Source organism: Lithobates pipiens, unplaced genomic scaffold, assembly GCF_037356315.1.
Source record: "Lithobates pipiens isolate NorthernLeopardFrog02 unplaced genomic scaffold, aLitPip1_a1.2 Scaffold_23, whole genome shotgun sequence".
Lineage (NCBI taxonomy): Eukaryota > Metazoa > Chordata > Amphibia > Anura > Ranidae > Lithobates > Lithobates pipiens.
Window position 1 is genome coordinate 333,076,374 of NW_027507785.1, and position 19,044 is coordinate 333,095,417.

A 19,044-nucleotide genomic window follows, 5' to 3' on the forward strand; every position below is an offset into this window, starting at 1 on the left:
CCCGCTCCTCCCGGACTCCACCATTAATAAATGGACCCGCTCCTCCCGGACTCCACCATTAATAAATGGACCCGCTCCTCCCGGACTCCACCATTAATAAATGGACCCGCTCCTCCCGGACTCCACCATTAATAAATGGACCCGCTCCTCCCGGACTCCACCATTAATAAATGGCCCCGCTCCCCCCGGACTCCACCATTAATAAATGGCCCCGCTCCCCCCGGACTCCACCATTAATAAATGGCCCCGCTCCCCCCGGACTCCACCATTAATAAATGGCCCCGCTCCTCCCGGACTCCACCATTAATAAATGGCCCCGCTCCCCCCGGACTCCACCATTAATAAATGGCCCCGCTCCCCCCGGACTCCACCATTAATAAATGGCCCCGCTCCCCCCGGACTCCACCATTAATAAATGGCCCCGCTCCCCCCGGACTCCACCATTAATAAATGGCCCCGCTCCTCCCGGACTCCACCATTAATAAATGGACCCGCTCCTCCCGGACTCCACCATTAATAAATGGACCCGCTCCTCCCGGACTCCACCATTAATAAATGGACCCGCTCCTCCCGGACTCCACCATTAATAAATGGACCCGCTCCTCCCGGACTCCACCATTAATAAATGGACCCGCTCCTCCCGGACTCCACCATTAATAAATGGACCCGGACTCCACCATTAATAAATGGACCCGCTCCCCCGGACTCCACCATTAATAAATGGCCCCGCTCCCCCCGGACTCCACCATTAATAAATGGACCCGCTCCCCCCGGACTCCACCATTAATAAATGGACCCGCTCCCCCCGGACTCCACCATTAATAAATGGACCCGCTCCCCCCGGACTCCACCATTAATAAATGGACCCGCTCCCCCCGGACTCCACCATTAATAAATGGACCCGCTCCTCCCGGACTCCACCATTAATAAATGGACCCGCTCCTCCCGGACTCCACCATTAATAAATGGACCCGCTCCTCCCGGACTCCACCATTAATAAATGGACCCGCTCCTCCCGGACTCCACCATTAATAAATGGACCCGCTCCTCCCGGACTCCACCATTAATAAATGGCCCCGCTCCCCCCGGACTCCACCATTAATAAATGGACCCGCTCCCCCCGGACTCCACCATTAATAAATGGACCCGCTCCCCCCGGACTCCACCATTAATAAATGGACCCGGACTCCACCATTAATAAATGGACCCGCTCCCCCGGACTCCACCATTAATAAATGGACCCGCTCCCCCGGACTCCACCATTAATAAATGGACCCGCTCCCCCCGGACTCCACCATTAATAAATGGACCCGCTCCCCCCGGACTCCACCATTAATAAATGGACCCGCTCCCCCCGGACTCCACCATTAATAAATGGCCCCGCTCCTCCCGGACTCCACCATTAATAAATGGCCCCGCTCCTCCCGGACTCCACCATTAATAAATGGACCCGCTCCTCCCGGACTCCACCATTAATAAATGGCCCCGCTCCCCCCGGACTCCACCATTAATAAATGGCCCCGCTCCCCCCGGACTCCACCATTAATAAATGGCCCCGCTCCCCCCGGACTCCACCATTAATAAATGGCCCCGCTCCCCCCGGACTCCACCATTAATAAATGGCCCCGCTCCCCCCGGACTCCACCATTAATAAATGGACCCGCTCCCCCCGGACTCCACCATTAATAAATGGACCCGCTCCCCCCGGACTCCACCATTAATAAATGGACCTGGACTCCACCATTAATAAATGGACCCGCTCCCCTGGACTCCACCATTAATAAATGGCCCCGCTCCCCCCGGACTCCACCATTAATAAATGGACCCGCTCCTCCCGGACTCCACCATTAATAAATGACCCGCTCCTCCCGGACTCCACCATTAATAAATGGACCCGCTCCTCCCGGACTCCACCATTAATAAATGGACCCGCTCCCCCCGGACTCCACCATTAATAAATGGACCCGCTCCCCCCGGACTCCACCATTAATAAATGGACCCGCTCCTCCAGGACTCCACCATTAATAAATGGACCCGCTCCTCCAGGACTCCACCATTAATAAATGGACCCGCTCCCCCCGGACTCCACCATTAATAAATGGCCCCACTCCTCCCGGACTCCACCATTAATAAATGGCCCCGCTCCTCCCGGACTCCACCATTAATAAATGGACCCGCTCCTCCCAGACTCCACCATTAATAAATGGACCCGCACCTCCCGGACTCCACCATTAATAAATGCCCCCCCCCCCGGACTCCACCATTAATAAATGAACCCGCTCCTCCAGGACTCCACCATTAATAAATGGCCCCGCTCCTCCCGGACTCCACCATTAATAAATGCCCCCCCCCCGGACTCCACCATTAATAAATGAACCCGCTCCTCCCGGACTCCACCATTAATAAATGGCCCCGCTCCTTCCGGACTCCACCATTAATAAATGGACCCGCTCCCCCCGGACTCCACCATTAATAAATGGACCCGCTCCCCCCGGACTCCACCATTAATAAATGGACCCGCTTCTCCAGGACTCCACCATTAATAAATGGACCCGCTCCCCCCGGACTCCACCATTAATAAATGGCCCCACTCCTCCCGGACTCCACCATTAATAAATGGCCCCGCTCCTCCCGGACTCCACCATTAATAAATGGCCCCGCTCCTCCCGGACTCCACCATTAATAAATGCCCCCCCCCGGACTCCACCATTAATAAATGAACCCGCTCCTCCCGGACTCCACCATTAATAAATGGCCCCGCTCCTCCCGGACTCCACCATTAATAAATGGACCCGCTCCTCCCGGACTCCACCATTAATAAATGGACCCGCACCTCCCGGACTCCACCATTAATAAATGGACCCGCACCTCCCGGACTCCACCATTAATAAATGGACCCGCACCTCCCGGACTCCACCATTAATAAATGGACCCGCTCCCCCCAGACTCCACCATTAATAAATGGACCCGCTCCCCCCAGACTCCACCATTAATAAATGGACCCGCACCTCCCGGACTCCACCATTAATAAATGGACCCGCACCTCCCGGACTCCACCATTAATAAATGGCCCCGCTCCCCCCGGACTCCACCATTAATAAATGGCCCCGCTCCTCCCGGACTCCACCATTAATAAATGGCCCCGCTCCTCCCAGACTCCACCATTAATAAATGGCCCCGCTCCTCCCGGACTCCACCATTAATAAATGGCCCCGCTCCTCCCGGACTCCACCATTAATAAATGGCCCCGCTCCTCCCGGACTCCACCATTAATAAATGGCCCCGCTCCTCCCGGACTCCACCATTAATAAATGGCCCCGCTCCTCCCGGACTCCACCATTAATAAATGGCCCCGCTCCTCCCGGACTCCACCATTAATAAATGGCCCCGCTCCTCCCGGACTCCACCATTAATAAATGGCCCCGCTCCTCCCGGACTCCACCATTAATAAATGGCCCCGCTCCTCCCGGACTCCACCATTAATAAATGGCCCCGCTCCTCCAGGACTCCACCATTAATAAATGGACCCGCTCCTCCCGGACTCCACCATTAATAAATGGACCCGCTCCCCCCGGACTCCACCATTAATAAATGGACCCGCACCTCCCGGACTCCACCATTAATAAATGGACCCGCTCCTCCAGGACTCCACCATTAATAAATGGACCCGTTCCCCCCTGGACTCCACCATTAATAAATGGACCCCGCTCCTCCCGGACTCCACCATTAATAAATGGACCCGCTCCTCCCGGACTCCACCATTAATAAATGGACCCGCTCCCCCCTGGACTCCACCATTAATAAATGGACCCCGCTCCTCCAGGACTCCACCATTAATAAATGGACCCGCTCCTCCCGGACTCCACCATTAATAAATGGACCCCGCTCCTCCCGGACTCCACCATTAATAAATGGCCCCGCTCCTCCCGGACTCCACCATTAATAAATGGCCCCGCTCCTCCCGGACTCCACCATTAATAAATGGACCCCGCTCCTCCCGGACTCCACCATTAATAAATGGACCCCGCTCCTCCCGGACTCCACCATTAATAAATGGCCCCGCTCCTCCCGGACTCCACCATTAATAAATGGACCCGCTCCTCCCGGACTCCACCATTAATAAATGGACCCGCTCCTCCCGGACTCCACCATTAATGGCGTCATCCATCACATAGCGATTAGCGCTCATCCATGTTGGGTGATATGAATCGGGGGAGGGTAAACCTCGGAGATGAAGACTCTTTCATCTCGCAGTGGGAAGTCTTCTGCGGCGGATGTCAAGAACTCATTTCCACAAAAAGGGGATTGAGAAAAGCTTTACACATGCAGCAAATCCCAGGAGGAAAAGAGGACGAGGATCAGCTCCTCTGCGCTGTGTCGCTCGCTCTTTGATATTCGCTGCAGATCAGGATAAATCTGTGACGGCTTTACCCAGACAGAAGCTGTAATGGTGAGATGATGATACACAGACCTCCCAGGGTGTGCGCCCCTCCCCCCATCCCCATTACACACACTCTGCCCGAATCTCAATATATTTATCTTATTACAGGTATGCAATCGACACCCAGCTTAACAGACTGTACACATCAGTCCCTGCCCTTCCCATCTAGTCTCCTTATCTCAAAACATACACATACCACACAGGAGGAAATTCACCTCCCAGCTGGAGGGTGCAAGGAAACCCGCACAGGCTCAGAGAGAACATACAAACCCCATGCAGATAGTGTAGGAGGACCCCGGTGCTGCAAGGCAAGAAGTGCTAACCACTAAGCCACGGAACACAAGTCAGCATGGGCCGCTCTGCGACTATGCAGCCCCCCCCCCCCCCCCATACATAACAAACTGCCAGGAACGATTTTTCCTGCTTTCAACACATGAACTTCAGGGACAACATGTTCACTTGCAGCCTAATATATCCCACCCACTTTCAGGTGTCATTGTAATGGGGTAATTAACATTCTTCCCTTTACCTGTCAGTGGTGATAATGTTATGGCTGATCGGTGGATTATATATAATAGTGTGTGACTGTGGAGGGGGGGGGGGGGCATTAGAGTGTAAGCTCCTTTGGTACAGAGACTGATGTGATTGGCTCAGCGATCTCTGTGGGGGGGGGACAGGCACATTAGAGTGTAAGCTCCTTTGGTACAGAGACTGATGTGATTGGCTCAGCGATCTCTGTGGGGGGGGGACAGGCACATTAGAGTGTAAGCTCCTTTGGTACAGAGACTGATGTGATTGGCTCAGTGATCTCTGTGGGGGGGGGGGACAGGCACATTAGAGTGTAAGCTCCTTTGGTACAGAGACTGATGTGATTGGCTCAGCGATCTCTGTGGGGGGGGGACAGGCACATTAGAGTGTAAGCTCCTTTGGTACAGAGACTGATGTGATTGGCTCAGTGATCTCTGTGGGGGGGTGGGCACATTAGAGTGTAAGCTCCTTTGGTACAGAGACTGATGTGATTGGCTCAGTGATTGCTGTGGGGAGGGGCACATTAGAGTGTAAGCTCCTATGGTACAGAGACAGATTTGGGGGAAGTACCCAGAGTAACCATCAGAGGACGTACCTGTATGTCCATGGAGCGGAGAGTGCGGTCTGGGGAGGGTGGGGGAGGTGCTGGAGGCTACAATCAGGCTCTTGCGATTACTTGTGCGGCAGCTGTGGAGAGAAGCAGACGGATTATTATTGGAGGAGGAGGAGGAGGAGGAGGAGGAAGAGGGTAGATTAGAATAAAAATATTTAATATACAGAATAACATTCCACAACCGGATATAAATGAGTGTTAATATCATGAAAACATTTGCTCACGTTACTAGGAAACCAATCAGATCCGCTTCATACAGAGGGGGGTGGGGGGAGGTGAGGACACGGCCGGGGGAGGGGGGGTCATATGAGGCCACTGAGCACCGCTCTCCACTTACACCGGGTTCACGGAGGACGGCGGTACAGATGGAGGCGGAGGGAACTCCGACTCCTGGACTATGGAGGAGATCGACACCAATCAGAGCAAAGAGTGCCCACAGACATTTCACCAGCGTCATCCAATCGGTTGGACCAATTTCATGTCTGAGGTACCCTCAAGACTGTCCACCGGGATCTGGTTGGTTGCCTTTCCAAGACAGAAAACCAAATATGTGATCCGGTCATCATCATTCGGCAACAAATCAGGCCGGCATCAGAGACTTCACCCCATGACAATCTCCAACTGGCCCCTCCCCATCACCACCATGACAACCTCCAACTGGCCCCTCCCCATCACCACCATTGACAACCTCCAACTGGCCCCTCCCCATCACCACCATGACGACCTCCAACTGGCCCCTCCCCATCACCACCATGCCGACCTCCAACTGGCCCCTCCCCATCACCACCATGACAACCTCCAATTGGTCTTCTCCCTTCTCAAATCACCATCCTGACAACCTTTAACTGGTTACCTCCCCTATCATGTCATGACAACCTCCAACTGGCCCCTCCCCTCTCCACCACCAGAAGAACCTCCAATTGGCTCCTCCCCTCTTTATCACGTATGACAACCCAAACTAGCCCCTCCCCTTTCCATCAACACCAAGACAACCTCCAATTGACCCCTCCCCATCACCATGACAACCTCCAAATGGTCCTTCTCTCTATTACCACCATGACGATCTCCAACTGGCCCCTTCCCGTCATCCCATGACAACCTCCAACAGGCCCATCCCCTCTCCATCATACCATGACAATCTCTAACTGGCCCCTCCCCTCTTCATTATTTCAGGACAACTTTCAGTTGGCCCCTCCCCTATGATGACCTCTAGTTGGCCCTTCCCACTCTATTCTCCCCCAACAACCTTCTGAAGGCCCCTCCTCTGCCCTTCCGCCTATGACAACCTCTAGCTGGCCCCTCCCCCCTACATCCTCCTATAACATCCAGCTGGCCCCTCCAATCTACATCACCCCATAACAACTTCCCGGTGGTTCTTCCAGTTGGAGTTCAGACCTCCTGGGTGTTATGGAGTTTAGTACTGGAAGTTCCTCACTACCCAAAACAGGTTTTACAGTTTAGTGGCTGACAACTTATGAGATAAAGGGGGCCTGAAATGTGGCCCCCGACATCAAAGGGCCACACAAAGCTCAACATATGTAATGCTGGAGAGGACAGTCAGAGACTGCAGACCTAATAGAGGGAATTGGGGTCAGAGTGTGGACATGGAGGGGGTATATACTGTAGGTACAAGGGGGGGGGAGGGGGTTCAGGTGGGAGGGGAAGGAAGGGGAGGAGGGGGGAAGCTGTAGACAGGAGACATTGTTGGTTTGGGAGATGCAGCAGAAGAGAATACGAGGCTGGGAAGATGTGACAAGAGGCTAGAGAGATCTATGCTTTTCCCTCATCAATGTTCCCACTACAGAATGCTGAGGCCCGCACACACACACACACCCCCCAGAGGGGCCGCCGCCGCGCACACACCCCAGAGGGGCCGCCGCCGCCGCGCGCACACACACACACACACACACACCCCAGAGGGGCCGCCGCCGCGCGCGCGCGCGCACACACACACACACACACACACACACACACACACACACACACACACACACACACACACCCCAGAGGGGACGCCGCCGCCGCCGCACACACACACCCCAGTGGGGTCGCCGCCGCACACACACCCCCCCCAGGGGGGCCGCCGCCGCGCACACACCCCAGAGGGGACGCCGCCGCCGCCGCACACACACACGCCCCAGTGGGGTCGCCGCCGCACACACACCCCCCCCCAGGGGGGCCGCCGCCGCGCACACACCCCAGAGGGGCCGCCGCTGCGCACACACACACACCCCAGAGGGGACGCGCCGCCGCGCACACACACACCCCCCAGGGGGGGTCGCCGCCGCGCACACACCCCAGTGGGGTCGCCGCCGCGCACACACCCCAGTGGGGTCGCCGCCGCGCACACACCCCAGTGGGGTCGCCGCCGCGCACACACCCCAGAGGGGTCGCCGCCGCACACACACCCCAGAGGGGTCGCCGCCGCACACACACCCCAGAGGGGTCGCCGCCGCACACACACCCCAGAGGGGTCGCCGCCGCACACACACCCCAGAGGGGTCGCCGCCGCGCACACACACACCCCAGAGGGGTCGCCGCCGCGCACACACACACCCCAGAGGGGCCGCCGCCGCGCACACACACACCCCAGAGGGGCCGCCGCCGCGCACACACACACCCCAGAGGGGCCGCCGCCGCGCACACACACCCCAGTGGGGTCGCCGCCGCGCACACACACCCCAGTGGGGTCGCCGCCGCGCACACACACCCCAGTGGGGCCGCCGCTGCGCACACACCCCAGAGGGGCCGCCGCCGCGCACACACCCCAGAGGGGCCGCCGCCGCGCACACACCCCAGAGGGGCCGCCGCCGCGCACACACCCCAGAGGGGCCGCCGCCGCCGCGCACACACCCCAGAGGGGCCGCCGCCGCCGCGCACACACCCCAGAGGGGCCGCCGCCGCGCACACACACACCCCAGAGGGGCCGCCGCCGCGCACACCCCAGAGGGGCCGCCGCACACACACACCCCAGAGGGGCCGCCGCCGCCGCACACACACCCCAGGGGAACCGCCGCCGCGCACACACACACCCCAGGGGGGTCGCCGCCGCACACACCCCCCAGTGGGGTCGCCGCCGCACACACACCCCAGAGGGGTCGCCGCCGCACACACACCCCAGAGGGGTCGCCGCCGCACACACACCCCAGAGGGGTCGCCGCCGCACACACACACACCCCAGAGGGGCCGCCGCCGCGCACACACACCCCCCAGAGGGGCCGCCGCCGCGCACACACACACACACACCCCAGAGGGGCCGCCGCCGCGCACACACCCCAGAGGGGCCGCCGCCGCGCGCACACACACACACACACACACACACACACACACACACACACCCCAGAGGGGACGCCGCCGCCGCCGCACACACACACCCCAGTGGGGTCGCCGCCGCACACACACCCCCCCCCAGGGGGGCCGCCGCCGCGCACACACCCCAGAGGGGACGCCGCCGCCGCCGCACACACACACCCCAGTGGGGTCGCCGCCGCACACACACCCCCCCCAGGGGGGCCGCCGCCGCGCACACACCCCAGAGGGGCCGCCGCCGCGCACACACCCCAGAGGGGCCGCCGCTGCGCACACACACACACCCCAGAGGGGACGCGCCGCCGCACACACACACCCCCCAGGGGGGGTCGCCGCCGCGCACACACCCCAGTGGGGTCGCCGCCGCGCACACACCCCAGTGGGGTCGCCGCCGCACACACACCCCAGAGGGGTCGCACACACCCCAGAGGGGTCGCACACACCCCAGAGGGGCCGCCGCCGCGCACACACACACCCCAGAGGGGCCGCCGCCGCGCACACACACACCCCAGAGGGGCCGCCGCCGCGCACACACACACCCCAGAGGGGCCGCCGCCGCGCACACACACCCCAGTGGGGTCGCCGCCGCGCACACACACCCCAGTGGGGCCGCCGCCGCGCACACACACCCCAGTGGGGCCGCCGCCGCGCACACACACCCCAGTGGGGCCGCCGCCGCGCACACACACCCCAGTGGGGCCGCCGCCGCGCACACACCCCAGAGGGGCCGCCGCCGCGCACACACCCCAGAGGGGCCGCCGCCGCCGCGCACACACCCCAGAGGGGCCGCCGCCGCCGCGCACACACCCCAGAGGGGCCGCCGCCGCGCACGCACACACCCCAGAGGGGCCGCCGCCGCGCACACACACACCCCAGAGGGGCCGCCGCCGCGCACACCCCAGAGGGGCCGCCGCACACACACACCCCAGAGGGGCCGCCGCCGCCGCACACACACCCCAGGGGAACCGCCGCCGCGCACACACACACCCCAGGGGGGTCGCCGCCGCACACACCCCCCAGTGGGGTCGCCGCCGCACACACACCCCAGAGGGGTCGCCGCCGCACACACACCCCAGAGGGGTCGCCGCCGCACACACACCCCAGAGGGGTCGCCGCCGCACACACACCCCAGAGGGGTCGCCGCCGCACACACACCCCAGAGGGGTCGCCGCCGCACACACACCCCAGAGGGGTCGCCGCCGCACACACACCCCAGAGGGGTTGCCGCCGCACACACACCCCAGAGGGGTCGCCGCCGCACACACACACACCCCAGAGGGGCCGCCGCCGCACACACACACACCCCAGAGGGGCCGCCGCCGTGCACACACACACCCCAGTGGGGTCGCCGCCGCACACACACCCCAGAGGGGCCGCCGCCGCACACACACCCCAGAGGGGCCGCCGCTGCACACAACAGAGGGCTGCCGGCTGGGCACCAGGAGTCCAGTTGCTGCCATGGCATTTCAGGGCTTTACAATTTCTACTACCCTGGGGGGCCGTCACCCCACAACACACAATAGAACGCAGAGAAGAGGTGCGTTGGGTTGCCATTCAAACTTAATTGTGCTCCGATGCAGATCTACAGTGTGCTGCCATATCTGTGTGTTCTAGACCAATCACAGGGCTCCCATCCACAGGCTGTGTGCAATGTGCTGATATCCTCCATGCAGGATCTACTTCTTCATTCATTAAAGTCCATTGACAGAACATCCCACATGAATGCAATCCCTATCACACATATAGATCACACACACTCACCGGACACTTTATTAGGTACACCTCTTCTAGTGCTCGGTAACACAAATTGCTAATCAGCCAATCACGTGGCAGCAACTCAATGTATTTAGGCCTCTAGACGTGGTGAATACGACTTGCTCAAGTTCAAACGGAGCATCAGAATGGGGAATACAGGGAATCTCGGTGACTTTGAATGTGGCATGTTTGTTGGTGGCGGACGTGCCGGTCTGAGTATTTCTGGGATTTTCACACACAACCATCTCTCGGGATTACAGAGAATGGTGGGGAAAGAGAAAATATCCAGTGAGTGGCAGTTGTGTGGAGGAAAATACCTTGATGAGGTCAGAGGGGGGCAGACTGGTTCCAGGTGATAGAAAGACGACAGTAACTCCAATAACCTCTCATTACATCCAAGGTATGCAGAATACCATCTCTGAACATACAACACATCAAACCTGGAAGCAGATGGGCTACAGCAGCAGCAGACCACACCGGGTGCCACTCCTGCCAACTAAGAACAGGAAACTGAGGCTACAATTGGCACAGGATCACCGAAATTGGACAATAGAAGATTGGAAAAATGTTGCCGGGTCTGGATTTCAGCTCCGACATTCAGATGGTGGGGTCAGAATTTGGCGCATGGATCCATCCTGCCTTGTATCACCGGTTCAGGCTGGTGGTGGGGGTGTAATGGTGCGGGGGATGGGATATCACTGGTTCAGGCTGGTGGTGGGGGTGTAATGGTGTGGGGGATGGGGTATCACCGATTCAGGCTGGTGGTGGGGGTGTAATGGTGCGGGGGATGGGGTATCACCGGTTCAGGCTGGTGGTGGGGGTGTAATGGTGCGGGGGATGGGGTATCACCGGTTCAGGCTGGTGGTGGGGGGTGTAATGGTGTGGGGGATGGGTTATCACCGGTTCAGGCTGGTGGTGGGGGTGTAATGGTGCGGGGGATGGGGTATCACCGGTTCAGGCTGGTGGTGGGGGTGTAATGGTGTGGGGGATGGGGTATCACCGGTTCAGGCTGGTGGTGGGGGTGTAATGGTGCGGGGGATGGGATATCACCGGTTCAGGCTGGTGGTGGGGGTGTAATGGTGTGGGGGATGGGATATCACCGGTTCAGGCTGGTGGTGGGGGTGTAATGGTGTGGGGGATGGGGTATCACCGGTTCAGGCTGGTGGTGGGGGTGTAATGGTGCGGGGGATGGGATATCACCGGTTCAGGCTGGTGGTGGGGGTGTAATGGTGTGGGGGATGGGGTATCACCGGTTCAGGCTGGTGGTGGGGGTGTAATGATGTGGGGGATGGGTTATCACCGGTTCAGGCTGGTGGTGGGGGTGTAATGGTGTGGGGGATGGGGTATCACCTGTTCAGGCTGGTGGTGGGGGTGTAATGGTGCGGGGGATGGGATATCACTGGTTCAGGCTGGTGGTGGGGGTGTAATGGTGCGGGGGATGGGATATCACCGGTTCAGGCTGGTGGTGGGGGTGTAATGGTGTGGGGGATGGGGTATCACCGGTTCAGGCTGGTGGTGGGGGTGTAATGGTGTGGGTGATGGGGTGTTCCCATCTTCTGATGGCTCCTTCCAGCAGGATAATGCCCCATGTCACAAAGCTCCAATCATCTCACCACTGGACAATGAGGTCCCTGTCCTCCAATGGCCTCCACACTCACCACATCTCACCCAATAGAGCCCCTTTGGGATGTGGTGGAACGGGAGATTCGGCATCATGGATGTGCAGCCGACAGATCTGCAGTAACTGTGTGATGTTATCAGGTCACTATGGAGCAAAATCTCTGAGGAACGTTTCCAACACCTTGTTGTATCTCTGCCACCAAGAATGAAGGCAAAAGGAGGTCCAACCCGCTACTAGAAAGGGGGACCTAATAAAAGTGGCCGCTGAGCGTTTATAGATTATAGCCAACACAAAAGTGTCTGCAATGGACGTCATTTCTGGGAACAGCCTTCCAGAGGGCCCATATCAGGACCCCAATCCCGCCATTTGCCCTCCCATATCAAAACCCCAATTCCACCAACTACCCCCCATATCACGACCCCAATCCCACCATCTGTTCCACATATCAAGAGGCTTCCATAAAATTTAACAGAAACCACCGGAAACAAATCCTCCCACCGCTGAGCCGGATCTTCTACTCCAGAAGAACAATCTGTGCAGCTGTAATGTGACCCCCCCCCCCCAACCTCCCCTCCTCTCTGCACCCCCCACCTCCCCCGTCCACTTACTGGCAGGAGAAATGCGATCACACTGAGGGGGGGGGGTTCAGCTTACAGGATTAAGGTTTTTTTATGTACTGTAAATAATGGCAGAGGACTGAGAAGTAGCAGATATCAGACCCGCCACGAGTCCGGCCACAGCCATCAGACCCGCCACGAGTCCGGCCACAGCCATCAGACCCGCCACGAGTCCGGCCACAGCCATCAGACCCGCCACGAGTCCGGCCACAGCCATCAGACCCGCCACGAGTCCGGCCACAGCCATCAGACCCGCCACGAGTCCGGCCACAGCCATCAGACCCGCCACGAGTCCGGCCACAGCCATCAGACCCGCCACGAGTCCGGGCCACAGCCATCAGACCCGACACGAGTCCGGGCCACAGCCATCAGACCCGACACGAGTCCGGGCCACAGCCATCAGACCCGACACGAGTCCGGGCCACAGCCATCAGACCCGACACGAGTCCGGGCCACAGCCATCAGACCCGACACGAGTCCGGGCCACAGCCATCAGACCCGACACGAGTCCGGGCCACAGCCATCAGACCCGACACGAGTCCGGGCCACAGCCATCAGACCCGACACGAGTCCGGCCACAGCCATCAGACCCGACACGAGTCCGGCCACAGCCATCAGACCCGACACGAGTCCGGCCACAGCCATCAGACCCGACACGAGTCCGGCCACAGCCATCAGACCCGACACGAGTCCGGCCATACAATCAGACCCGCCACGAGTCCGGCCATACCAATCAGACCCGCCACGAGTCCGGCCACAGCCATCAGACCCGCCACGAGTCCGGCCACAGCCATCAGACCCGACACGAGTCCGGCCACAGCCATCAGACCCGACACGAGTCCGGCCACAGCCATCAGACCCGACACGAGTCCGGCCACAGCCATCAGACCCGACACGAGTCCGGCCACAGCCATCAGACCCGACACGAGTCCGGCCACAGCCATCAGACCCGACACGAGTCCGGCCACAGCCATCAGACCCGACACGAGTCCGGCCACAGCCATCAGACCCGACACGAGTCCGGCCACAGCCATCAGACCCGACACAAGTCCGGCCACAGCCATCAGACCCGACACGAGTCCGGCCACAGCCATCAGACCCGACACGAGTCCGGCCACAGCCATCAGACCCGACACGAGTCCGGCCACAGCCATCAGACCCGACACGAGTCCGGCCACAGCCATCAGACCCGACACGTGTCAGGCCATACCCACGCTATAAGGCCTTGTACACACTAGCTTTAATCTCTTTAGAGCAATCTGCTTTTGGATTGCTCTTCAGAGTGCATTTGACAGTCGGTGAGGTGGTGTTCTATGGTTGCAGGTCGCTCGCAGAGCGGCCCAACTCACATGTATGGGTCGTGTAGGGCGCTCTCTACACTCACCGAATGTGATGGGGAGGTCTAATAATTCCTGCTGCGGCACCTCCAGCTGCTGGCTGAAGGGGGTAGGTGGAAAAAGTTCTGAAATGATTTCTCTTCGTCATTTTTTTACATCACAGAAACCTGGAATTTTACCACCCGGGTGTGTAGACTTTATTTCCGCTGTACGTTACGGTCTGCAAGTGGTTTACTGGGATTATGGATGAAGCCATCAGCAATAACCCCGGCATTGTTCTTCTGCAGCAGGTGACTTTCATAAAACAGGTTCAAGTGGCTCGTTGGTCACTGGATCACTTTCAGAATCGGCAGCCATTCTTGCCCGCCCCCTCCCCCACGTTGCTCAGGCTCACCGTTCTTACTGGCAAGCCCAGGAAACAATCCAACATCTTCCATCGTTGTCCATGGAGGTCACCAGAGAGCAGATAGTCTCTGATCACCTCTATGATCTCTAGGACAAGCTTTCTAAACAAAGGCAAAGGACCAGTTTACGATCCTGCCGACTTTAGGTGGGCCAGGACGGGGGCCTTCGGTAATAGAAAAGGTCCCAAAATCAGTGGGGAAAAACTATCCCATCTGTGGTGACAGTGGGAGGAATCGTGCCCCATCATGGGTATCATTGGGGGAATTGTGCCCCATCATGGGTATCATTGGGGGAATTGTGCCCCATCATGGGTATCATTGGGGGGAATTGTGCCCCATCATGGGTATCATTGGGGGGAATTGTGCCCCATCATGGGTATCATTGGGAGGAATTGTGCCCCATCATGGGTATCATTGGGAGGAATTGTGCCCCATCATGGGTATTAATGGGAGGAATTGTGCCTGTTCATTGGTGTCAGTGGGAGGAATTACGCCCCGTTGTTTGCATCGGTGGATAAAATGGTGCCCCAAGGGCCAAAAAAAGGCAAGTAAAGGGCCACTTTTGGCCCCCAGCCCACAGTTTGGAGACCTCTGATCTAGGAAGACCGGAGCAGCGTCATGACATCACTTCCTAAAGAGGACCTGTCATCTTTTATTTCTATTACATGAGATCTCCATAAAGAGGACCTGTCATCTCATATTTCTATTACATGATCTCCATAAAGAGGACCCGTCTTCTCTTATTTCTATTACATGATCTCCATAAAGAGGACCCGTCATCTCTTATTTCTATTACATGATCTCCATAAAGAGGACCTGTCATCTCTTATTTCTATTACATGATCTCCATAAAGAGGACCTGTCATCTCTTATTTCTATTACATGAGATCCCCATAAAGAGGACCCGTCATCTTTTATTTCTATTACATGAGATCCATAAAGAGGACCCGTCATCTCTTATTTCTATTACATGAGATCCCCATAAAGAGGACCCGTCATCTCTTATTTCTATTACATGATCTCCATAAAGAGGACCTGTCATCTCTTATTTCTATTACATGAGATCCCCATAAAGAGGACCCGTCATCTTTTATTTCTATTACATGAGATCCATAAAGAGGACCCGTCATCTCTTATTTCTATTACATGAGATCTCCATAAAGAGGACCCGTCATCTCTTATTTCTATTACATGATCTCCATAAAGAGGACCTGTCATCTCTTATTTCTATTACATGATCTCCATAAAGAGGACCCGTCATCTCTTATTTCTATTACATGATCTCCATAAAGAGGACCCGTCATCTCTTATTTCTATTACATGATCTCCATAAAGAGGACCCGTCATCTCTTATTTCTATTACATGAGATCCCCATAAAGAGGACCCGTCATCTTTTATTTCTATTACATGAGATCCCCATAAAGAGGACCCGTCATCTCTTATTTCTATTACATGATCCCCATAAAGAGGACCCGTCATCTCTTATTTCTATTACATGAGATCTCCATAAAGAGGACCCGTCATCTCTTATTTCTATTACATGATCTCCATAAAGAGGACCCGTCATCTCTTATTTCTATTACATGATCTCCATAAAGAGGACCCGTCATCTCTTATTTCTATTACATGAGATCCCCATAAAGAGGACCCGTCATCTCTTATTTCTATTACATGAGATCCCCATAAAGAGGACCCGTCATCTCTTATTTCTATTACATGAGATCTCCATAAAGAGGACCTGTCATCTCTTATTTCTATTACATGAGATCTCCATAAAGAGGACCCGTCATCTCTTATTTCTATTACATGATCTCCATAAAGAGGACCCGTCATCTCTTATTTCTATTACATGATCTCCATAAAGAGGACCCGTCATCTCTTATTTCTATTACATGATCTCCATAAAGAGGACCCGTCATCTCTTATTTCTATTACATGAGATCCCCATAAAGAGGACCTGTCATCTCTTATTTCTATTACATGAGATCTCCATAAAGAGGACCCGTCATCTCTTATTTCTATTACATGATCTCCATAAAGAGGACCCGTCATCTCTTATTTCTATTACATGGATCCCCATAAAGAGGACCCGTCATCTCTTATTTCTATTACATGAGATCTCCATAAAGAGGACCCGTCATCTCTTATTTCTATTACATGATCTCCATAAAGAGGACCCGTCATCTCTTATTTCTATTACATGATCTCCATAAAGAGGACCCGTCATCTCTTATTTCTATTACATGAGATCCCCATAAAGAGGACCCGTCATCTTTTATTTCTATTACATGAGATCCCCATAAAGAGGACCCGTCATCTCTTATTTCTATTACATGATCCCCATAAAGAGGACCCGTCATCTCTTATTTCTATTACATGAGATCTCCATAAAGAGGACCCGTCATCTCTTATTTCTATTACATGATCTCCATAAAGAGGACCCGTCATCTCTTATTTCTATTACATGATCTCCATAAAGAGGACCCGTCATCTCTTATTTCTATTACATGAGATCCCCATAAAGAGGACCCGTCATCTCTTATTTCTATTACATGAGATCCCCATAAAGAGGACCCGTCATCTCTTATTTCTATTACATGAGATCTCCATAAAGAGGACCTGTCATCTCTTATTTCTATTACATGAGATCTCCATAAAGAGGACCCGTCATCTCTTATTTCTATTACATGATCTCCATAAAGAGGACCCGTCATCTCTTATTTCTATTACATGATCTCCATAAAGAGGACCCGTCATCTCTTATTTCTATTACATGATCTCCATAAAGAGGACCCGTCATCTCTTATTTCTATTACATGAGATCCCCATAAAGAGGACCTGTCATCTCTTATTTCTATTACATGAGATCTCCATAAAGAGGACCCGTCATCTCTTATTTCTATTACATGATCTCCATAAAGAGGACCCGTCATCTCTTATTTCTATTACATGAGATCCCATAAAGAGGACCCGTCATCTCTTATTTCTATTACATGAGATCCCCATAAAGAGGACCTGTCATCTCTTATTTCTATTACATGAGATCCCCATAAAGAGAAGTGAATATTTGTCATGAAAAGCCGCAGCGGCTTCACCAGAAACGGACGATTTTGCCTCCTCCATTCAGAACATCACATCTCCCCGCCTGCGATTCTCTAACCGGTGACAGGCGGAGAGGTAATGAGACATTCCCCTCCCCCCCATTATCATTCATTGGGGAGGTTTCCCTCCTCTGTACAGTGATAATTGGGGTTCTGAGCTCAGGGGGGGGAATTCTGCTTCTCAGAGCGGAGTTCTCCTTTAAGCCGTAGATGATGGCGGTGTCCCCTTATAGTCTCGCGCAGGGCGCCGTGTACACCGCCGTACGTTTTACTCACCAGGACCAGACTCATTGAGAAGGAAAGAAGCGTTGGGGCTGACACATGTCTCCGGTGTGGAAGGCGTGCGCCTCACAAAGGACGCAGCTGCGCGGCGCGGCGTCCCTCCACATCGGGGAAGTTGCGGATTTAATTACAGTCATTTGCAGAGATTGGAGTGTGAATGGGAGAAGGCGGGACACAAACCAGGCGAGAACAATAATTACATCTTCAAAGAGGGAAGACAACAAGCATCTGGTCGCCTGTCAGAGGAGACGCTTCACCTCACGCCGTCCGCCATCTTCCATTACCGGGGGGTCACAGGTATAAAGATTACACAGCATGGGGCGCCAACGGGAGCCTGCAGGGGGACCCGCCGCCACCTACCATCACCCACCTTCTAATACACACCATGACCTGAACACAGATCCCCCATGTCAGATCTATGAGAATGTTGCCGAGTAATAAGCAGTGGAAAAGGAATGGCTTCGTGTGATCAGTCAGGACCCTGCAGGCTACGAGTCTAGGAGGTCCCGGCCATAATGAATGGAAGATCTGGGAGATGTATGAAAGTTCTGGATCCGATCACCTGATGGGACCGAGGTTTGGTACATACCGACAGCCATGAGCCCCGCCCCTTTTTACCGCATTCCAGCAGTGCGGCACAGTGCTCCGGATCGTCGTACATCCGGGGAGAGTGTAATTATTGTTCAATCGGTAGGAAATCAAACAATCAGGGCCCCAGCAATCCCAGGTCCTTCATTGGACATGGGAACTGCTGCACCTTAGAAGTCTTTCCTGTTAATCTGCCTTTATTGCACCTTCCCTGGTCCAATCACTGGAGAACATGGAGAAAGGAAGTGGCTGCAAAGAGGCTGCAGGAGATCTGCATCTGTGAAGCCTTCTAGAATACGGGGGGGGGGGGTACTCGTCATATATCTGATGCAAGTGGGGTGCCCTGATGGAAGGGGGACCCCAATGGAGACCCTGAGGGAAGGGGGGACCCCAATGGAGACCCTGAGGGAAGGGGGGATCCCATTGGAGACCCTGAGGGAAGGGGGA

At 56.0% G+C, this 19,044-nt stretch overlaps 1 protein-coding gene across 1 annotated transcript in view; it reads right to left on the reverse strand.

Moving 5' to 3' along the window:
• Positions 1–19,044, reverse strand: part of MAST2 (microtubule associated serine/threonine kinase 2) — a gene marked incomplete at its 3' end in the record, with an annotated part of 122,762 nt that overhangs the window by 79,331 nt on the left and 24,387 nt on the right. The window contains 1 exon segment of the mRNA XM_077450736.1: positions 5,565–5,656. Coding sequence (XP_077306862.1) covers positions 5,565–5,656 — 92 coding nt within the window.